This window comes from Papilio machaon, chromosome 15 (assembly GCF_912999745.1).
Source record: "Papilio machaon chromosome 15, ilPapMach1.1, whole genome shotgun sequence".
NCBI lineage: Eukaryota > Metazoa > Arthropoda > Insecta > Lepidoptera > Papilionidae > Papilio > Papilio machaon.
The window spans coordinates 6899252-6915955 of record NC_060000.1 but is presented as its reverse complement, the minus strand read 5'-3'; the positions used below and the strand labels follow the sequence as shown (position 1 = coordinate 6915955).

The window sequence follows — 16704 nt, the reverse complement described above, 5'->3', positions numbered from 1 at the left end:
CATAAAGACTAGAATAAATTAATGAGAGAGCATTATTATATTTTTAGGAGTCTTTCTTCTAAGTGAGATACAGAAAAAAAGGCTGCGATTTTTATGCAATATAATAATCTGTGTTTTCAATGTTCTATTAACAAAATTATGTTAATTTAAGATTATATAAATTATATTATATGAAGGTAACAGTGTCGCAAATTAAAGCAGCTTTAATGTTTGAAATGTTTTAATGTCTAATGTTGACAATGCTATCTTAAAATAACTGAAATTATACGGATTTATATTTTATATGAGTTTTGTGGCATTTATTATGTAATAATAAATAATTATTTCTACTCATTGTTTCATTTGGTTCGTTCATCGCCGTTTCTGATTCCACCATCTCGTCCTCTTCAGTTCAGTAATGAAAAAAGGACAGTTCAGACACTTTTTTGTAATTAAAAACGAATAAAGTACAGAGTATGTAATATTTCTCTTTTTTTATTCGTTAATAATAATTTATATAGCAACACTAAGTATCAATCATCTGACTTTAACGCATTTGACAGCTGCCCTTAGTAGTTTTATCTTATTTACTATTTATTTTTTTGGGAAATTATTTAAGTATACAAAGTCAAATTATGAAACTCGATTCCAACAATAAATTGATCAATAGTGATAGTGCTGACGGTTCCGAAGAAGTGGTGGATCCGCGACAAAATGCAGAAGATATAATTGACGAGATTCTGGCTGAGTTTACAGAATCTCGAACACCGGAGCTCATTAGAAACGGGAACAGCATTCCGGACAACCTGTTCAATATGATACAACCGCCAAGGACCAGGACACCGGCTAATTCCTTCTCTGAAACTGCGACGATCGACGACATCGATCCGGCGTCGGATCTCGGAACATCTATCAGAAACAAATGCTTGGAACTAGAAGAAATCTTACAGAGCCTTAAGTCGCGTCTGAATCATGTGGTTCTAGACGAAAATATTGTTCTCAGCCCCGAAGCTAATTCTATGGAAGCTCAACTAGAGCATGACTTGGACACTGATTGTCAGGAGGACCTATCACTTCAAGAATTCCTTGAGCTTCTACATTCGCAAAATAAGGTAACATCAAGCGGCGTGCAATGACTATTTACGAATCATTGGCTATAGTGTAAGAAAAAATGAATTTACTGTGTGCAAATTTGAGATTACATTATCTATAAAAGTCATCATGTTGTAACTGTCTAGATTTGCGCATTGTAATGTAGAAAAGTAATTGGAAACCAAGAAAATGTACTTTAAATTGGAATTATTGTTGTGAGATGTGAAAAATAAAAGATGAACTTGACTCATTGTTTTTTTAATAAACAAGTTATTAAATGACAAAAAAACAGTATCCATTTTGATTAAATTAATATAAATCATCAATTAAATGACATAAACACTACATATCATTGAAGAAATCATTAACCTCTGTACTGATGTCTGTCTCTGTGATGTTAGGAGCGGTATCCATTTCATAAAATTGACTTTCATCACAATCATTTGAATCATACTTGCTTAAACTATTCTCATCTTTTATTATATAGTTTAATTGTTTTTCTTTAATTAATTCAATAATGTTGTTTTTATTCCGGTTATGCAGTTCAATTTTAAAATTTCTTAGCCAATTATTGTAATCTGAAGGATCACCTACAATACTTTCTGTCCTAAGAAACTTCATTGCATCTAATGCTCTTGCACAATGTCCATCCAAATTGCTATGAAACAAGCATTCTATGGCATTTGTCATTTCTGAGACTATCTCTTTCATAGGTTTTCCTAAATCTTTAAGTGCTTTATAATCATTTATAGGATCAACTGTACCAATGTTTTTAATTTTGTCTGTTTTTGATGAGATAGGCAAGTCTACTTTCGGCAAGTCATTAACAATTGACTCATTCATTTTAGATGATGAGTCCATTGCATCATCATTATTTGAAACATCTTGTTTTTTATTTCTTTTCTTAATTTCTACTTTTTTAAGTACAAATAATGTTTTTAATTTATCAATAATATCTACGCTATTTTTCTCTATTAATTCAGGTACACTGAACAACATCATTATATCTTTCCGTGGTGGTGGTAAAGGCTTTCCCGGATTCATAGCTCTAAAAGCGATACAATCTAATACATATTGTATTGAAGGGCTTATAGTTTCTGCTACAGGAAATGCTTCATTATCATCATAATCATCATTATATGCATTCGTAAGATCCATAGCTTTAATTAAATCTTTAAAAGCATCCACTTGTTCCTTGTTACATGTAACCTTTTCAATTTGTGGAAATGCCATATATTTAATTTCTTCTTTAAAACAAATTCCTGCCATAGACAGACAAACATAATCATTAGGGTCTATAACCGGCATAAGTACATACATTCTTGGGGCATTTCCATTGTTGTACACTCTTCGAACAATTCCAACTAAATTTGATTCTATAAGGCATTCTACTAAAGTTCTTACAGCTTCTTGCGCTTTTTTATCACCTTTACGTCCAAAAATATATGACAAACCATCACCATTTAGATTCTGCCATTGTACTCTCTTTGCATCAGTAAATCCATAAACTGTTAGAGATTTTGGACCAGAATTATAGATTAATGTCTTATCAACATCAAGGAATGGGATAAGTTCCTGTCCATAATGAAACCCTTTAATTAATTCAGGTGATTTCACTACATCTTTGTTTTCAGGGTTCATGTACAGTGTTTTTTTCGTTGCTGCCTCTGTGACACTCGCAGAGCCTGTAACTGGGTCGCGAACTGCTTTCGTCCATGACTTTACAACATGTTCATCTTTAATTCTAATATACGATGAAACTGGTATTTTAATATTGGGACCAATACAGAGGTCAACATTCCATGGAATTGGATTCACGTGCCTTTTTTTATGGAACACTAAATATCTCATTGTATCATCAAATAAAGCTGAAACACCATTTGTACCATCAACTAATCTCCTAATAAAGTGGACATCATTGTTTTTGTATGTGTCTGAATATATATCATATCCAATGACATCTACTTGGAAATCTTCTTCTTTGAAACCATTCAATACCTGAAATAAAAATATTAAATACAGTTAAAAGATCTAAAAGGGACAAAAACAGTCCAATATTGTATTATTTACAAGACATTTTAACAGTGGCAGATCCCGCAACAACAATATTTGTTGGGTGCACAAATTGACCGGGTCGACCGGTGCAATACTACGACCACACAGAAGACAGGCGTGAAGTGGAAGTAATTCCGCGTTTCGTCTGATGAGTCTGGTACCGGAGGCCTAATTTTAGTCCTCTTTCCCTTCCCACTCTTTTCTTATTAGGAAAGGATGGGAAGGGGAAGTGGATTTGGCGGAAGAGGGGACGCATAGGAAGGAGAAATATCCTCTTTCTGTGCGTCCCCTTCTCCGTTGATTAAAGGTAGGCAACGCATCTGCATTTGCGGATGTCTATGGGTAACGGTCGCTTCGCTATTGCGGCGAATCCAGGTGGCCGTTTGATCGTTTACCACCTTATGATATAAAAAAAAAAGACAGGGGAGGCCTAATTCTAGTCCACATTCCCTTCCCACCCTTTTCTTATAAAGAAGGAATGGTAATAGGAAGTGGATTTTACGGAGGAGGGGATGCATAGGAAGTGGATATATCCTCTTTCTGTGCATCCCCTCTTCTGTTGATGAAAGGTCCATGGGCAACGGTCTGTTCACTATTTAAGCAGATTCTGGTGACCACTTGCTCATATGCCACTCTATGATATTAAAAAAAAAAAACAGTTTTATGGTGTTTACAGAGCATGTACAAAGGTTGGATATATATAACAATTTTTAACAATTTTTTATGCAGTTTCTACTTTATAACAAAAGTACATAATTAAAAAAAAATCCTGCTATAAATAATAATAATAAATATTGTTTATAATTACCTGCTCAAACTGAGATTCATCAACTTTGGAAGTTGATTCAAAGTTTGTCATTAATAAGATCCTTCTGTTCTGAGTTTTATATCCACTGAAGCAATTCTTAAAAAAATCAGCAGCAACAATTAATGCATCAAACCAATCGCCTTTTGCTATTGTTGGCTGAAAATGAAACATTAAAAATAAAGAGTAAGTATTTCAAAAATTTTACCAACATTGATTGTTTTATTAAAAGTTATATTGAAAACATTATTACAGCAGTTGGTAAGTCGCGGATCATTTTCCAAGAGGGCGTTTCAAGATCGATGAATAATTCTATTCGTTTGAAATCACCAGGACATTGCTCTGCCAGATTATTTCTGGTTTTCTTTGATCCCAATAAAAGTATTCCAACTAGGTCCTTCCCTTGACTCATTATTTTCCTTTCGATTATACGTTTCGTACAATTTATTGCTTTTTCAAAAAAATTGTTCTCGCTTTTATCATCACTTGATGTATTTTTTCCTATATCCAAAATAATAATTGTAGCCTGATCCACTTTTTGAGACATTTTTACGTACTAATTTAATAACAGTTTTAGTCTAAAATATTACAATAAAAATAATCATTAAATCGCACTTTTACTCAACAACTTTTGTAAGTATCAACAAGTTTTAACATGAATAATATTTAATGTTAAAAGTGTCAGCAAAGCCATGACGTTGAAATTAAATGTTGGCCGCAATAAGTGAGCAAAATATAGATAAAAAATTCTAACTTATTTAGATTCAACTTGTTTTTCCTTAAGCTAAAGTATAACAGGGGATTGACTTTTGATAACTGATAAGAAAAACAGCAGATTCAGCACGAGAAATATGTCAAAGAATCCGTTTTTAAGTTGAAATTATTCACTTGAACACTCCTTATAAAACATGCAATGATTTTAATCTGCCCAGCTGTGCACAAGCGTCACTGTCAGCTGTCAGATTTTTTTTTAAGTACAATTATTTTATTTATATGTTGTTATTTACTAATTATGATCTCAGAAGAAAATAATTTCAATTGAATCAGAATGAAATAAAAGAAACGATATCATATTAATCCTATATTAAGTAATCATTGTTAAGATACGGAACAATGAAGTTTTCATTTCAACATAGGGCATTTTATTGCTATCTTGGAATGAGTGTATGGATATTTTTCTTGATAACAGGTGAGTTAAAAATAAATCACAATATACAAATTACAAAGTACTAATAAAATTCCATGTTTTTTTATTCTACGATCTTTTTACGATACAATCACACTGTTTATTTTTATTTTATTTAGCGAAGTAGAGTAAGTTAAAAAAAGTTTTACTCTTAAAATATGTAATTACTAGACATATATACATAAGATTAATTACTGTTTTAGTTGTATATAAGTACATATCAGTAGGAGAAGAAACAGCAGCTGTAAAGATAGCACCCCAGGAGTACATATCAAAGAGTGATGCTAAATTTAAAAAAATATTCCTTAGAGCGTGTAATCCAGCAGACAGTATAGTTCGAGGAACAGAAGGTAAATCTCGAATTAATTGCTTATTCCATTAATTTCAATATAATATTATAAATCCAAACGTTTCGATGTATGAATGGATGGATGGATATTTGTTAGAAAGTATCTTCAAAAAGGCTCCATGGATCTTGCTGAAATTTGGCATATATGTAGAACATAGTTTGGAAGAACACAGAGACTACTAATGAAGTTTTTTTTTAATTCCACATTAATTTCACACCATTGGAGTCGCGGGAAAACCTCTTACATGGTTAAAACCTCCAACTTTATTATTGTTTATTACACAATTTTAATTTTTAATATTTCAGGTGTTGTTGACAGTGAGACATGGTTACTGCAAGGTATATTAGTCCTAACAAGGCATGGAGACAGAGGTCCTCTAACACATCTTAAGGGTGGTGACAAGCTGCCCTGCGATACTGTACCTGTTTCAACACTTCTCAAAAGGTATAGAGAATTGTCAAAAATTGCCTCATGCAACAAAGAGTTACTATGTCTTATGTGAGCCCTTAATTTATATATTTTTTATTGCATGGTTGTAAATATGAAGCAGATTTTTCTGTCCTTATTCTGAAGAAATCTCATCTATTTGTAATGTTATGTTTTTAGCCACATGTTAAATGGTCTCTGATGTCCACAAACCTTTCTTTAGTATGTTAAAAATGATTAATTTATATATATATACATTTTTTGTATATTGAAAAAGCTAGCGCTTGACCACGATCCCACCCGATGAAGTGATGATGAGGTCTAAAGATGGTAAGCGCTAGCTTTGTAAATGCCTATTCACTCTACTCTTGAAGACCCCCACATCATACTAGTTGAATATAATAATGAATCCTAACTAGTTGCAAATGTCTAGGGGCAGTGATCACTTTGTTATATTTGCGATTTCAGATCGTTTTTTGCTTGTGTTTTATGTCTGGTTTACAGTCAGTTTACAGTAGGATAGAAAGATAGTAGTGCTCAAAATCAGCACTGGAATATGACTGGCATAATGTTATAACTGGAGCCAGTGAGCCTAAACAGTGCATGTCACGCCATCAACACTGTTTTACTGTACTGGCGTAATTAAAACCAGGCTTAATTAAAACCTGAGAATGCTAAAGGTTTATATACTACAGTTATGAAGAATTTGTGTCTAATGCGAGTGTGGGTGGTCGTGCATGGTGGGTGTCAGGCCCCGGACCTTTCCACAACTTCCCCTCGCTGCCGCCTCGCACCGCCGCCACGCGCTGTGCTCTCGGTCAGCTCACGCACACAGGACTGTTGCAGATGCTCACCGTTGGTTAGTATACACTAACAATATTAGTTAACTTAAAGAAAATCTATTTTTTTTCGGTTTCTGAATTTTATCTTTTAAGTTTTCAAATTAACAAAAATCTTACTTCTAATGTTTAGATGAATGGATGGATGTTTGTTAGAAGACATCTCCTGCTAAACAAATCTAGCTGAAATTAGGCATAGATTTAGAATATAGTGCGGAAGAACACATAGGCTAATAATTAGGTTTTTTTTTTAATTCTCAGTAATGGAGTCGCAGTTGCCAGCTGCATTCGTTAAAATTAATTAAAAAGTGTGTTGTTATTAAATGTAATAATCTCTAACAGGTAATATATTACGAGAGGCGTACGGTGATAGATTAGGTCCTGATATGGAGTTGTCTGGCAAAAAGGAAACGGGTAAGTGTTAATGCTAAATTATAAAAATAGGCAATAGACAGGGATGGTGAACTAATGGCACCTGCTATTTATGGTACGAGACACAAGATTTTGGGCATGTCTCTGATTATAAAATTATAAAATTGCTTTTTAAAAAAACAAAAAAAAAACTGTGAAGTACGTATCATATGAGGAGCGGAAGCGAGTGATTCCTTTAATATTCCCAATGATCACAGTCTCCAAAAAAAAATTGCATTAAAAAATGACACGCTTATACATAAAGGTTCGCCACTTCTGACTTTGGGTATTGTCAAGTACATTATTATATGATTATAAATGGCTTGTTAATTTATCAATTGTAATCACAACAAGATGTCTTATTTAATAGGTTGACGATTTCTGATAAAACTTTGAAAATGAGTAATAAACATGCAATATTAAAACAATAATAATTTGAACTAACAGTCTAATGACTAAGCGAATGGCCATCAAACGGTTTGGGATCGAATTCCATTTGAAGAGGTCGAGAACCATATTTTAGCATAAGTTAAGAGTATACAATATTTAAAACCGCTCTCCTAAAAATTACATTTTGGAGTTACGACAATTTGTCTAGGAGCCGATTGGCTAATATTAAAAAAAAAACTTCAGGCGTGGCATACACAACGCGGTACAGACGTACGTTCCAGTCGCTTCAGGCTGTAGCTTGGGCCAGCTCCGGTAACGCGGCGGCGGCGCGCGAGGCGCACAGCGTCGCATTCTGCTTCAGAGACTGCGCGTGCGCAGCGCAGCATGTATTGGCTAGGTAAAACAGCATAATAACAGCTGTATCAATTGTTGCTTTAATAGTCATTGATGTGTTTTTTGAACTCTTTTTTTATTTTCTATAAATTTAAAAGCATAGTGTAATCTACAGGTGTGTATTTGGGCACACAAAAATTCATTATTTTTCTATGAAATGACAAAATTCGTATATCAAATAACTGTATTAATTAATACATTTATCTCAACAGGAAAATAAATACCCAGTTAAAAACAAGATTAGAATCTCACCCGGTGATAAAAGATCTGATTATAAAATTATCTAAAGTATTATTCGAATCACAGGAACATATAGATGCGGATGTTGTTAGAGATGCATTGTTGGCATACGTGTGTCATGAGGCTCCGTTGCCTTGTGTTGGGAAAAAGAAATCACCAACAAAAGATAAAATTATTCTGAGAAAAAAACAAAATAACTATCGTGAAAATAATCTTTCTTCTAGAAATTTACTAGAAGTTGATATAGACACGTTGAATATGGAATTAGACTACATCAACAATCAATTAGATTTTAATAATGAAGTCGGCAGAAAAGCAAGAGATATTATTGGGAAATATTACGATAGTAAAGATAGAAAAGCTCCTTTAGATTTTGATGCGCAAATGGAAAGAGAAAAACTACTTTATTACCAACAAAGATACTTAGATAATGCTGACGGTTACGAAGACGTTGTTATAGTCAAAAAAAATTTGGATGCAGATTTTAATTTTCCCAACGATGCACGAATGGATACCGATTTCGATGAAGACTATAGAGAACCAACACCAGAGAATAATGAGGACTTTTGCATACAAAAAGAACATGTGATGTCCCTTTTCGCATACCTAGAATGGAGTTATAAACAAGATATGAAAAATTTGCACAACAGAAGACGTGGTTTACTTCACGCGTATGGTTTAATACACAATATAGTACAAAATATGATTCGTATGATATCAGAGAATAAACCAAAATATGTTCTGTATTCGGGACATGATAAGACATTGCAAGCTTTAATACTAGCTTTAGGTCTAAATAGTTACCAACATTACAACATTCAGTACGCTTCGAGAATGATCTTTGAAGTGTACAGAAAGAAGGATTTACGCGATGAATTTAAATTAACTAAAAGGAAAGCTATCGCTCAAGATTTTTTTTTCCGCGTCGTTTATAATGGTGAAGATGTAACAAATAAATTAAGTTTTTGTAGGAATAAACAAAATATTATTATGAAAATTGTTGATCCAGTAAATAATATTAAAATATACAACACATATCTTTGTCCAATAGAAAATATCGTTCGGTTTATTCACGATGATTATTTTGCCAGTTTTAATGCAAGTAATTTTAAAGATGCCTGCTCTATATACGGAACTGGTAAACACGTGATTTGAAACAATCATGGCCGCTGTTGCATAGATAAAAAAATTGTAAATATCAAATGTTGCCATATAAAATAATTTTTCGTCTATCGCACAATTATTAAATATTCGTTCCTTTAAGAGATCTCTACAATTAGTCGTAATAGATCTGAGTTTATTATATTTTGTGATATTTTATCTCCCACTATCCTACTTTCGAGATTCTTACATATTAAAAAAAATGTTTATGGTTTTTCTAAATTAATTTATTGTGTTATTTATATAATCTAGCTTCGCTATTCGTTTGCCATCTTTTGATATAAAAAAAACGAACGATGACTAAACGAAGTTTTGGAAATTTATTTAATTTATTTAATGTTTCTAACCCATCACAATTACATTTAAGTGTTTTGGTTAAATAGTTTGACAGTATTTAAGTCAATTTATCTCTACTAACATATCAGAGACAATTAACTTATATAATTTTATTTACATTTCTCTTAAGTTTTAAAGATGTATTACATAATTTTAACTTTTTGATTGATTTTTAAATGTATTTAACTATTAATATTTTAATACATATCAATTTAGTTATAATTTAAACGTATTTTATCTTTTCCCACCGTTTTATTGGAGTACAAATATAACTGCATTTGATATTAAATGAACTTGTATTCTTGTGTTTGTTCTTTATGTGGGTTTCCATTGTTGAAATATTTGTATAAAATGTTATAATCCATTTCATAATTTAAAAAAAATTGTGTATAACTTGTATTTATACAAATCTTTAATCAATGAAATTTCACGATTAGAGTTCATACTATATTAGTTTTGACAATTTATAGCTTTGTGTACGAAGGGCCTTATTGGTACTATTTGGTGAAAAACTTAATCATAGAAACTAAACATCACAATTTTTAGTGTTTATATTAATTTTATTTATAATTTGTCCATCGATTTATTTGTGATATAATCAATTTAGAGTTTTTTTTTATAATAGTTTATTTATAATTTGTACTTAAAATTCAAGTACTTAAGCGATTAAATCTTAATTAATTAATTTTTTAATCTGACTTCCAGAATAGTCACGAGGACTGAAAGTAATAACTGATAGTTGTTTCCGTCTAATTGTTAATTTGAAAAATACTTTTTATCTATACGATAATTCACATGTTCATGTCCGACTCGAAGGACCAATAAAATATGGCTGCACAGCAAATGAAAATAAACCTTAATTTTAAACCACAATTCAATGTTAGTTGGACGGTCAAAATGGATTTATTTTCAGTTATAGAAATACCGGTGAAGTAAAAAGATTTCCAGCTGAATGTTTTATCTAGTTTTTTTTTTAATTTATAAGTAACCATATTTCCAGGTAACTTTGTTTTATTGGATTTTTCGATATGACAATAATTTAAATTTTTTAAGATTACATAAAATAATGTTGTTATTTATGTAAATTGTAAGACTGCTATTACTTTAATTATATATAATTTATAATTTTTGTTTTTAATGTTGATACCAATTATGTAGAAGATGTGAACATATCCTTGTATGATACAAATAAAATTGGTTGAACGAAATCGTTGTATTTACTCTATATTTTTTAATATCCACTCCACAACGCTTGGTGTTCTATAATTTTGGTAAGTCTAATCTCTTATGCATTAAGGTGAATATACATTAGAGCATTTTCTCAAGCATTTATATGTAACATAACGTTACGAATGGTATCATCATCATCATCAGCTCACTACACGTCCCCACCGAGGGGCTCGGAGCCTACCCCAAGTTAGGGGGTGACTAGGCCATAGTCAACCACGCTGACCTAGTGCGGGTTGACTTCACACATATCATTGAATTTCTTCTCAGATATGTGCAGGTTGCATCACGATGTTTTCCTTCACCGTAAGAACGTCATTCACGAACGTTCATGTACGAATGGTATAATACATGTAAAACCATAGTTTCCAATGCTCGTCTGGTTCGTGAAAGTGTGATACACTAGAATATATCATAGAGCGGCTCGTTGTTCTGTTACAAGTAAATGCTCTAGTCTATACCCACCTTTAAAGTGTCATGATTATATTTAATGCTATATAAAAACTAATGATATCTGACTCGAAGGACCAAATTCTTAGTTCGTAACTGAATGTTTCTGTTTAATATATTTGAGGTCTTATATGCTCTATGCTATATTCTTACTAAAATAATAAATGAATACGTCTTAGAATAAATATTAAAATGCAAAATACCAAAAAACTATCTTCATGTAAAAGTATAGTTGTTACGAGGTATTGAGGTTATGTAAATTCTAACCTCAAATTCAGATTTTTATTTTAACATGCGCACGATTGTTGGCGCATCGAATTGGTTGTAACCTTGACAATGACCAGCTTGCACAAATTGAATTTGGAATTAGCAATGCATAGCTAATTATTCACGCTTTTAACTTCGACAATGTTTTTTTCACAACTCTACCATAATGCTAAATGTTTATGAAAGATAAAAATCCTTACTGTTAATTTCAAATATTAACACTTGTATAAAAATCTATTGTCTCTGGTTTTTATTCCAAAAAGACTGCGAAGGATGGCAATATTAATGCTAAGAATGATACCGTAGACACCGATATTCAATGCCTTAATAAATTAAAAAAAAATAATGATATCGTTACGTAAACATGAACATAAAGAAATAGTCGACAAGTAATAGAAAAAGAGGCGTTTAAGTTTTTTATATTTATGATTTTTAATGCAATTTCCAAAAAAGAATGGAAGTTTATTATTGAATTCTCTCAATTAATATGTTATTTAGCAATTCATTGAGTAGGTACGTTCTAGGAATTATAATTTATTATGATTGAAAAACAATATTATACTTTGTTTACGATTTCAGCACGTAAATCGCAGGTGATGTTTTCAAATGCAAATAGTTAAATCACACCACTCTGTTTATCTCTTTCTTATTGCATTTTCCGTCTCTTTCATACGTATACATTAGTTTTCTAATATTTATCGGTTCATTATTTCTTCGTTGTGTTTATTTCCTTTCCAATTCATCAGAGGAAGTTTACACTAACACCAATATAGAGACTGGAGTTCTTTGTCGGTAAACTATGCTACTAAATTGATTTTTATTAATTCCTGTTAAGTGTTAGAAAGTTATATTTTATAACAGAATACATTTGACTTAACCATAAAAAACTTAAACATCTTAAGTTTAAACATGTGTCAATCATTTTATCGCACACTTCTATTTGACATGCATAGACCTCTGAAATGCGAGCAATCGGAGGTCAAAGGGTTAAAACACGTGTTTAACTGTAGTTTTTGGTGTAATACAAAATGTTTTTCTTAACTTATAAATGCGATTGGATGGATGCATGTTCGTTTAAACGTATCTCCAGAACGGCTCAATGGATCTCGATGAAATTTGGCATATATGTAGAACATGGTCTGGAAGAACACATAGGCTACTTAATAAGTTTTTTTTTTGATTCCGCGCTGACGGAGTTAGACGGAGCTAGTATTTACATAAATACAGTTGGTTCTTCTCAAATTTTTATTACAGAATTTTATAGTCAGATTATTATTTTTAAATAAATAAATATACACAGTAACAACATTTATCAATGTACATTTAATGCATTCTGAGTCAACTGGCAGAATTGTCTATTAATGGAACGTCTTCAGTACGTAGTATGGTTCAAAAACATGTTTGTCGCTGGAGGTGTGTCGACTGCGTAGCGCCACGCCGTCGCTGACTCACGATTTGTATCTATCGAAACTAATGTAAACACTTCAAGGTTGTGTAATTGTCTCTGGTTTTAATTCTAATGTTCTTACAATTATTTTTAATCGTGTTTTCCACTCTCGTGATAGCTGTACATAGTATAGTTTTATATGATTTTATTCAAGAAGGATAACAACTTGTTATTGTATTTGTTTGTCAATGTAAACCAAGTATTATAACCTACAACTATTAATAAAACAACGAATAAACAAATGGTTGGTTCACAATCCCATCTTATATAAGTGATGGAATGTATGGAAGTTAACGAAATTGTTGAATACCAAGGAGGTTCATTGAAGAAGTCTTCCGCACGGCTTTTAAAAAAAAACTTTATTAATAGCATGTGTGTTCTTCCAGACTATTTTTCTTCGTCTATGTCAAATATCAACGAGATCCGTTCAGCAGTTCTGGATAAACATCTATCAATACATCCAAACTTTTGCATTTATAAAATTCGTAATAGTTGTCTGGTAACTGGTACTCAATTCGATGAAGCCTGATAATATTTTAAATAAAATCGTTTAATACATATTTTCTCAAATCTAATTTTATTCATGGTAGGTATGGTGTGTTGCTATGCTAAAATTATGATTTGTTAATAAAATGTACACATTCATATTCGAATAAATTCTATCCCATTCAAAGAACTTAATAAAAATTCATCATTTGGTTACGTAGACGTGTTGAATGCAAAATAAAACGATTGTTATTCTATCTGCGTTAATAATTTGTTGCTTTGCTTCTTAGAAGCATTTTAACTCACAAAATAAATAAACTTATTGTTTGTTTTATTTATGTTTTTCTAATACTTCAACATTATCAGGATAAATAATATATGTAGAACAGAACAGAACTGATTATGTCAAGTAGAATTTGCCAAAGCATAAAAAAATAATGCATTTTATATTCAAACAATAGGACTTAGAATATCTTTCGAACATTGTTTTTTTATTTGGTGTTTTTAAAATTTTATTTTAAAATTATAATATTTACTAATTATTACGTAGTTTGAATCGCATAAATAAAGACAAATTAAAAAGTAAAAACGTTAGTCATAATCTGATAATTTGACAGGATATTTTAAAATAGAACAGGTGAAATACAAAATCACCTGTCACTTTACATTAATTTATGAATGTAAAATTAACTTATTTACTCTTCTATTCGCCCTTAGTCACCATTAAAGCTAAAAAATAAACAAACTAAACAAAAACATGATTTGAATTAATCTGTGATGTGTACTGTGTCTCAGTTTCAAGGTCGCGTATTTTGATAGTTAAGAGCCATACACATTATGCTATTAATTCGTGTACTAGTGTATATTCCTGTTTAGAATTATTATTAATACGCTTACAGTAAATGATAAGTAAATTTAATTTAACCTATTTAAATAAAAATTACTTATAAAAATACATCAATAATAAACATGAGTAATTAAATTTTATGATAATATTAGATATTAAGAATACTTTTAACTAATAGTTAATAAATTGGTGATACAATACTATTTAATTTTTTTGTTTTAAAAAGAGAAAAATCAACGCACGACTTAGTTTCCGCGGACAAAGTCGCGGATGATAGCTAGTTATAACTCTGTCAAAATGTCTTACTAATGTTTTAAATGCGAATGTTTGGATGGATGGATGGATGTTTCTTTGAAGGAATCTCCGAAAAGGCTCAACTGATCTTGAAGAAATTTGGCATAGATGTAGAGCATAGTCTGGAAGAACACATAGGGTACTAATGAAGTTTTTTTTATTTATATTGTAACACCGCGCGGACGGAGTCGCGGTAATAGTTAGTGATTTAATAAAGGAAGTAGACATGGCCTTGTTTCGATGATGTCACCGGACTACCGGGCGCCGCACTTCGCCCTACATTTACTGAACAACACTTCTGTATGAACAAATTCAATACGATGGATTAGAAGTACTAGAATTATGAATACTTAATTAACAAACATTAATTAAAATATGCACAATTTCTCACAGTCTCTCTGTCTCTATGCTTCGCTTCATTCCTGACTCAGGAATTCTCAGGATTTCGATCTTTCTTGACCATCTCGTAGCTAGCGTTGCCAGGCGTCCGGATAAAGCCGGACATAGGTAGGCTTTTTGATTGCGTTTCCGGCCAAAATAAACGGTTTTCCGGCTTTTTTTAGGCTTTTTACATTTGCCAAACGAGAGTGTACCTATTAATACCCCGTTCGGCATAAAAGTCAGAAAGATGACATAATGTTGTCTGAAACATGTTGACTTTTAGAGCTCAGCAAAATGTTGTCTTTTCGATAACTTTTTGCCGATGTCATTTTAAAGCAATCTCAATGATAACTAAATGATGACTTTTCGAGAACATATTTTTTTGTTAATAAAACTTTAAAAAATTTTCAGATTTATTGAATTTCCTTAATAATCATTTTTAAAAAACAATTCTAGTTACTTTTTCAAAAATAAATTTGGTGTTCAATTCAAAAATAATTCGAAATTGAAATATACGAAAAATTGAATTGTTAGTACTTTTCGCGACAACAGCGGCCATTTTGTTCTATACGGACCTCTCACTCATCCATTAAAGAGTGATTGTTGACAAGCGTGAATTGCATCGTAATTCGTTCGGCATTGCTAAGTGGTTTTATTCAATTATTACAACATAAACGTATTATTTTTGACTTAACATACTGGTTGAAACTATAATTAATAGTATTTGTGATTCTTATTATTCAGTTAGTTATCAAGAATTTAATTGCCGAACAAATAAACTTGTAAGTATGAATATAGGTTATAAACACATTTTTTATATTTTATAACTAATTAAATTATTTAAAATTGTTGTAAGACGATGCTCGTCGCTATTTTAATTAAATGCAGTTTAAATATTTTACTTTTTAAAATATTTCTAACTTTAAACATTTGTATACAATTTTGTTCATTTAATTCATACATTCATACATAATAAAAAAAAAAACTTATCAGCATCGTCTTTGTAAAAGTGTCTGATAAAATTTAGAATGCGCTAAAATTTAATGAATATTTTCAATTTCTAATTTGATATTTTTTTAGGATTCAACACAAGATGTAAAAGTAAGAAACTAAAAGTAGAAAGAGGATAATATCGTCAAGTTCTTCTGATAATGACGGTATGTAACAAATAAAGTTGTTCAATTATATATAATTATTTTGTTCCTTATTAATAAAACACTTTATTTTCAGATAGCGGAATAAATAATATACCAATGCCACCTGCCACGTACGTGAGCCAAAAGGATCAGCAACCACCACCAACATTTAAAACCTATATCATTACTTGAGCCGTAAAAGTATTTATAATTTTAATAATAAGATTATTTATATTGGTATGTCATATCGTTATTATTCATTGTGTTATCAAATAAACAATAATTAAACCTATTTACCATGTCGATTTTAATTTTACACTAGCCTCTTAATTTTAACATAAAAACGTTAACTTAAATGTTATCTTTCTGATATCTTTTTAATGATCTCTAAAAGATGGCTCTAGATGGCTCATAAGAGAGCTTTATGTTAACTTTATGTTGACTTTTTGGTTATCATTTCTGATATCAGATCTTGAATAATGTTAACATTAAGAGAACTTTATGCT

The 16704-nt window shown here is 31.1% G+C and overlaps 3 protein-coding genes and 1 long non-coding RNA gene across 4 annotated transcripts; 3 read left to right on the top strand and 1 right to left on the bottom strand.

The window, feature by feature from the left end:
- The first annotated feature begins 519 nt into the window (after positions 1–519).
- LOC123721723 lies at positions 520–1317 on the top strand. Its single transcript, XM_045681325.1, has one exon. It carries the CDS (start codon positions 615–617, stop codon positions 1113–1115), a length of 501 nt encoding a protein of 166 aa, XP_045537281.1. The 5' UTR covers positions 520–614; the 3' UTR covers positions 1116–1317.
- An 87-nt stretch (positions 1318–1404) lies between these two features.
- Positions 1405–4510, bottom strand: LOC106713157 (X-ray repair cross-complementing protein 5). Its single transcript, XM_014505868.2, has 3 exons — positions 4185–4510; positions 3935–4090; positions 1405–3069 (listed from the first exon to the last, which is right to left on the bottom strand). Exons 1-3 carry the CDS (start codon positions 4476–4478, stop codon positions 1414–1416), a joined length of 2106 nt encoding a protein of 701 aa, XP_014361354.2. The 5' UTR covers positions 4479–4510; the 3' UTR covers positions 1405–1413.
- Positions 4511–4967: 457 nt separating this feature from the next.
- On the top strand, positions 4968–9401 carry LOC106713160. Its single transcript, XM_014505873.2, has 7 exons — positions 4968–5120; positions 5321–5467; positions 5773–5911; positions 6589–6752; positions 7075–7146; positions 7777–7930; positions 8139–9401. The coding sequence occupies exons 1-7, from the start codon at positions 5045–5047 to the stop codon at positions 9319–9321; spliced, it is 1935 nt and encodes a 644-aa protein (XP_014361359.2). The 5' UTR covers positions 4968–5044; the 3' UTR covers positions 9322–9401.
- Positions 9402–15808: 6407 nt separating this feature from the next.
- Positions 15809–16362, top strand: LOC123721745. The gene is made up of 3 exons (XR_006756298.1): positions 15809–15844; positions 16143–16219; positions 16293–16362. It is a non-coding gene; the product is annotated as an uncharacterized LOC123721745 (long non-coding RNA).
- Positions 16363–16704: the final 342 nt, after the last annotated feature.

Bases quoted from the DNA above. Each gene is read 5' to 3' on its own strand.
- LOC106713157 (XM_014505868.2), bottom strand. From the start codon at position 4,478: ATGTCTCAAAAAGTGGATCAGGCTACAATTATTATTTTGGATATAGGA. The intron at 4,091-4,184 runs GTAATAATGTTT...TTTCATTTTCAG, and splicing joins TCCGCGACTTACCAACTGCT to CCAACAATAGCAAAAGGCGA. The intron at 3,070-3,934 runs GTAATTATAAAC...TTTTTATTTCAG, and splicing joins ATGAATCTCAGTTTGAGCAG to GTATTGAATGGTTTCAAAGA.
- LOC123721723 (XM_045681325.1), top strand. From the start codon at position 615: ATGAAACTCGATTCCAACAATAAATTGATCAATAGTGATAGTGCTGAC.
- LOC106713160 (XM_014505873.2), top strand. From the start codon at position 5,045: ATGAAGTTTTCATTTCAACATAGGGCATTTTATTGCTATCTTGGAATG. The intron at 5,121-5,320 runs GTGAGTTAAAAA...TTACTGTTTTAG, and splicing joins GATATTTTTCTTGATAACAG to TTGTATATAAGTACATATCA. The intron at 7,147-7,776 runs GTAAGTGTTAAT...AAAAAACTTCAG, and splicing joins GTCTGGCAAAAAGGAAACGG to GCGTGGCATACACAACGCGG.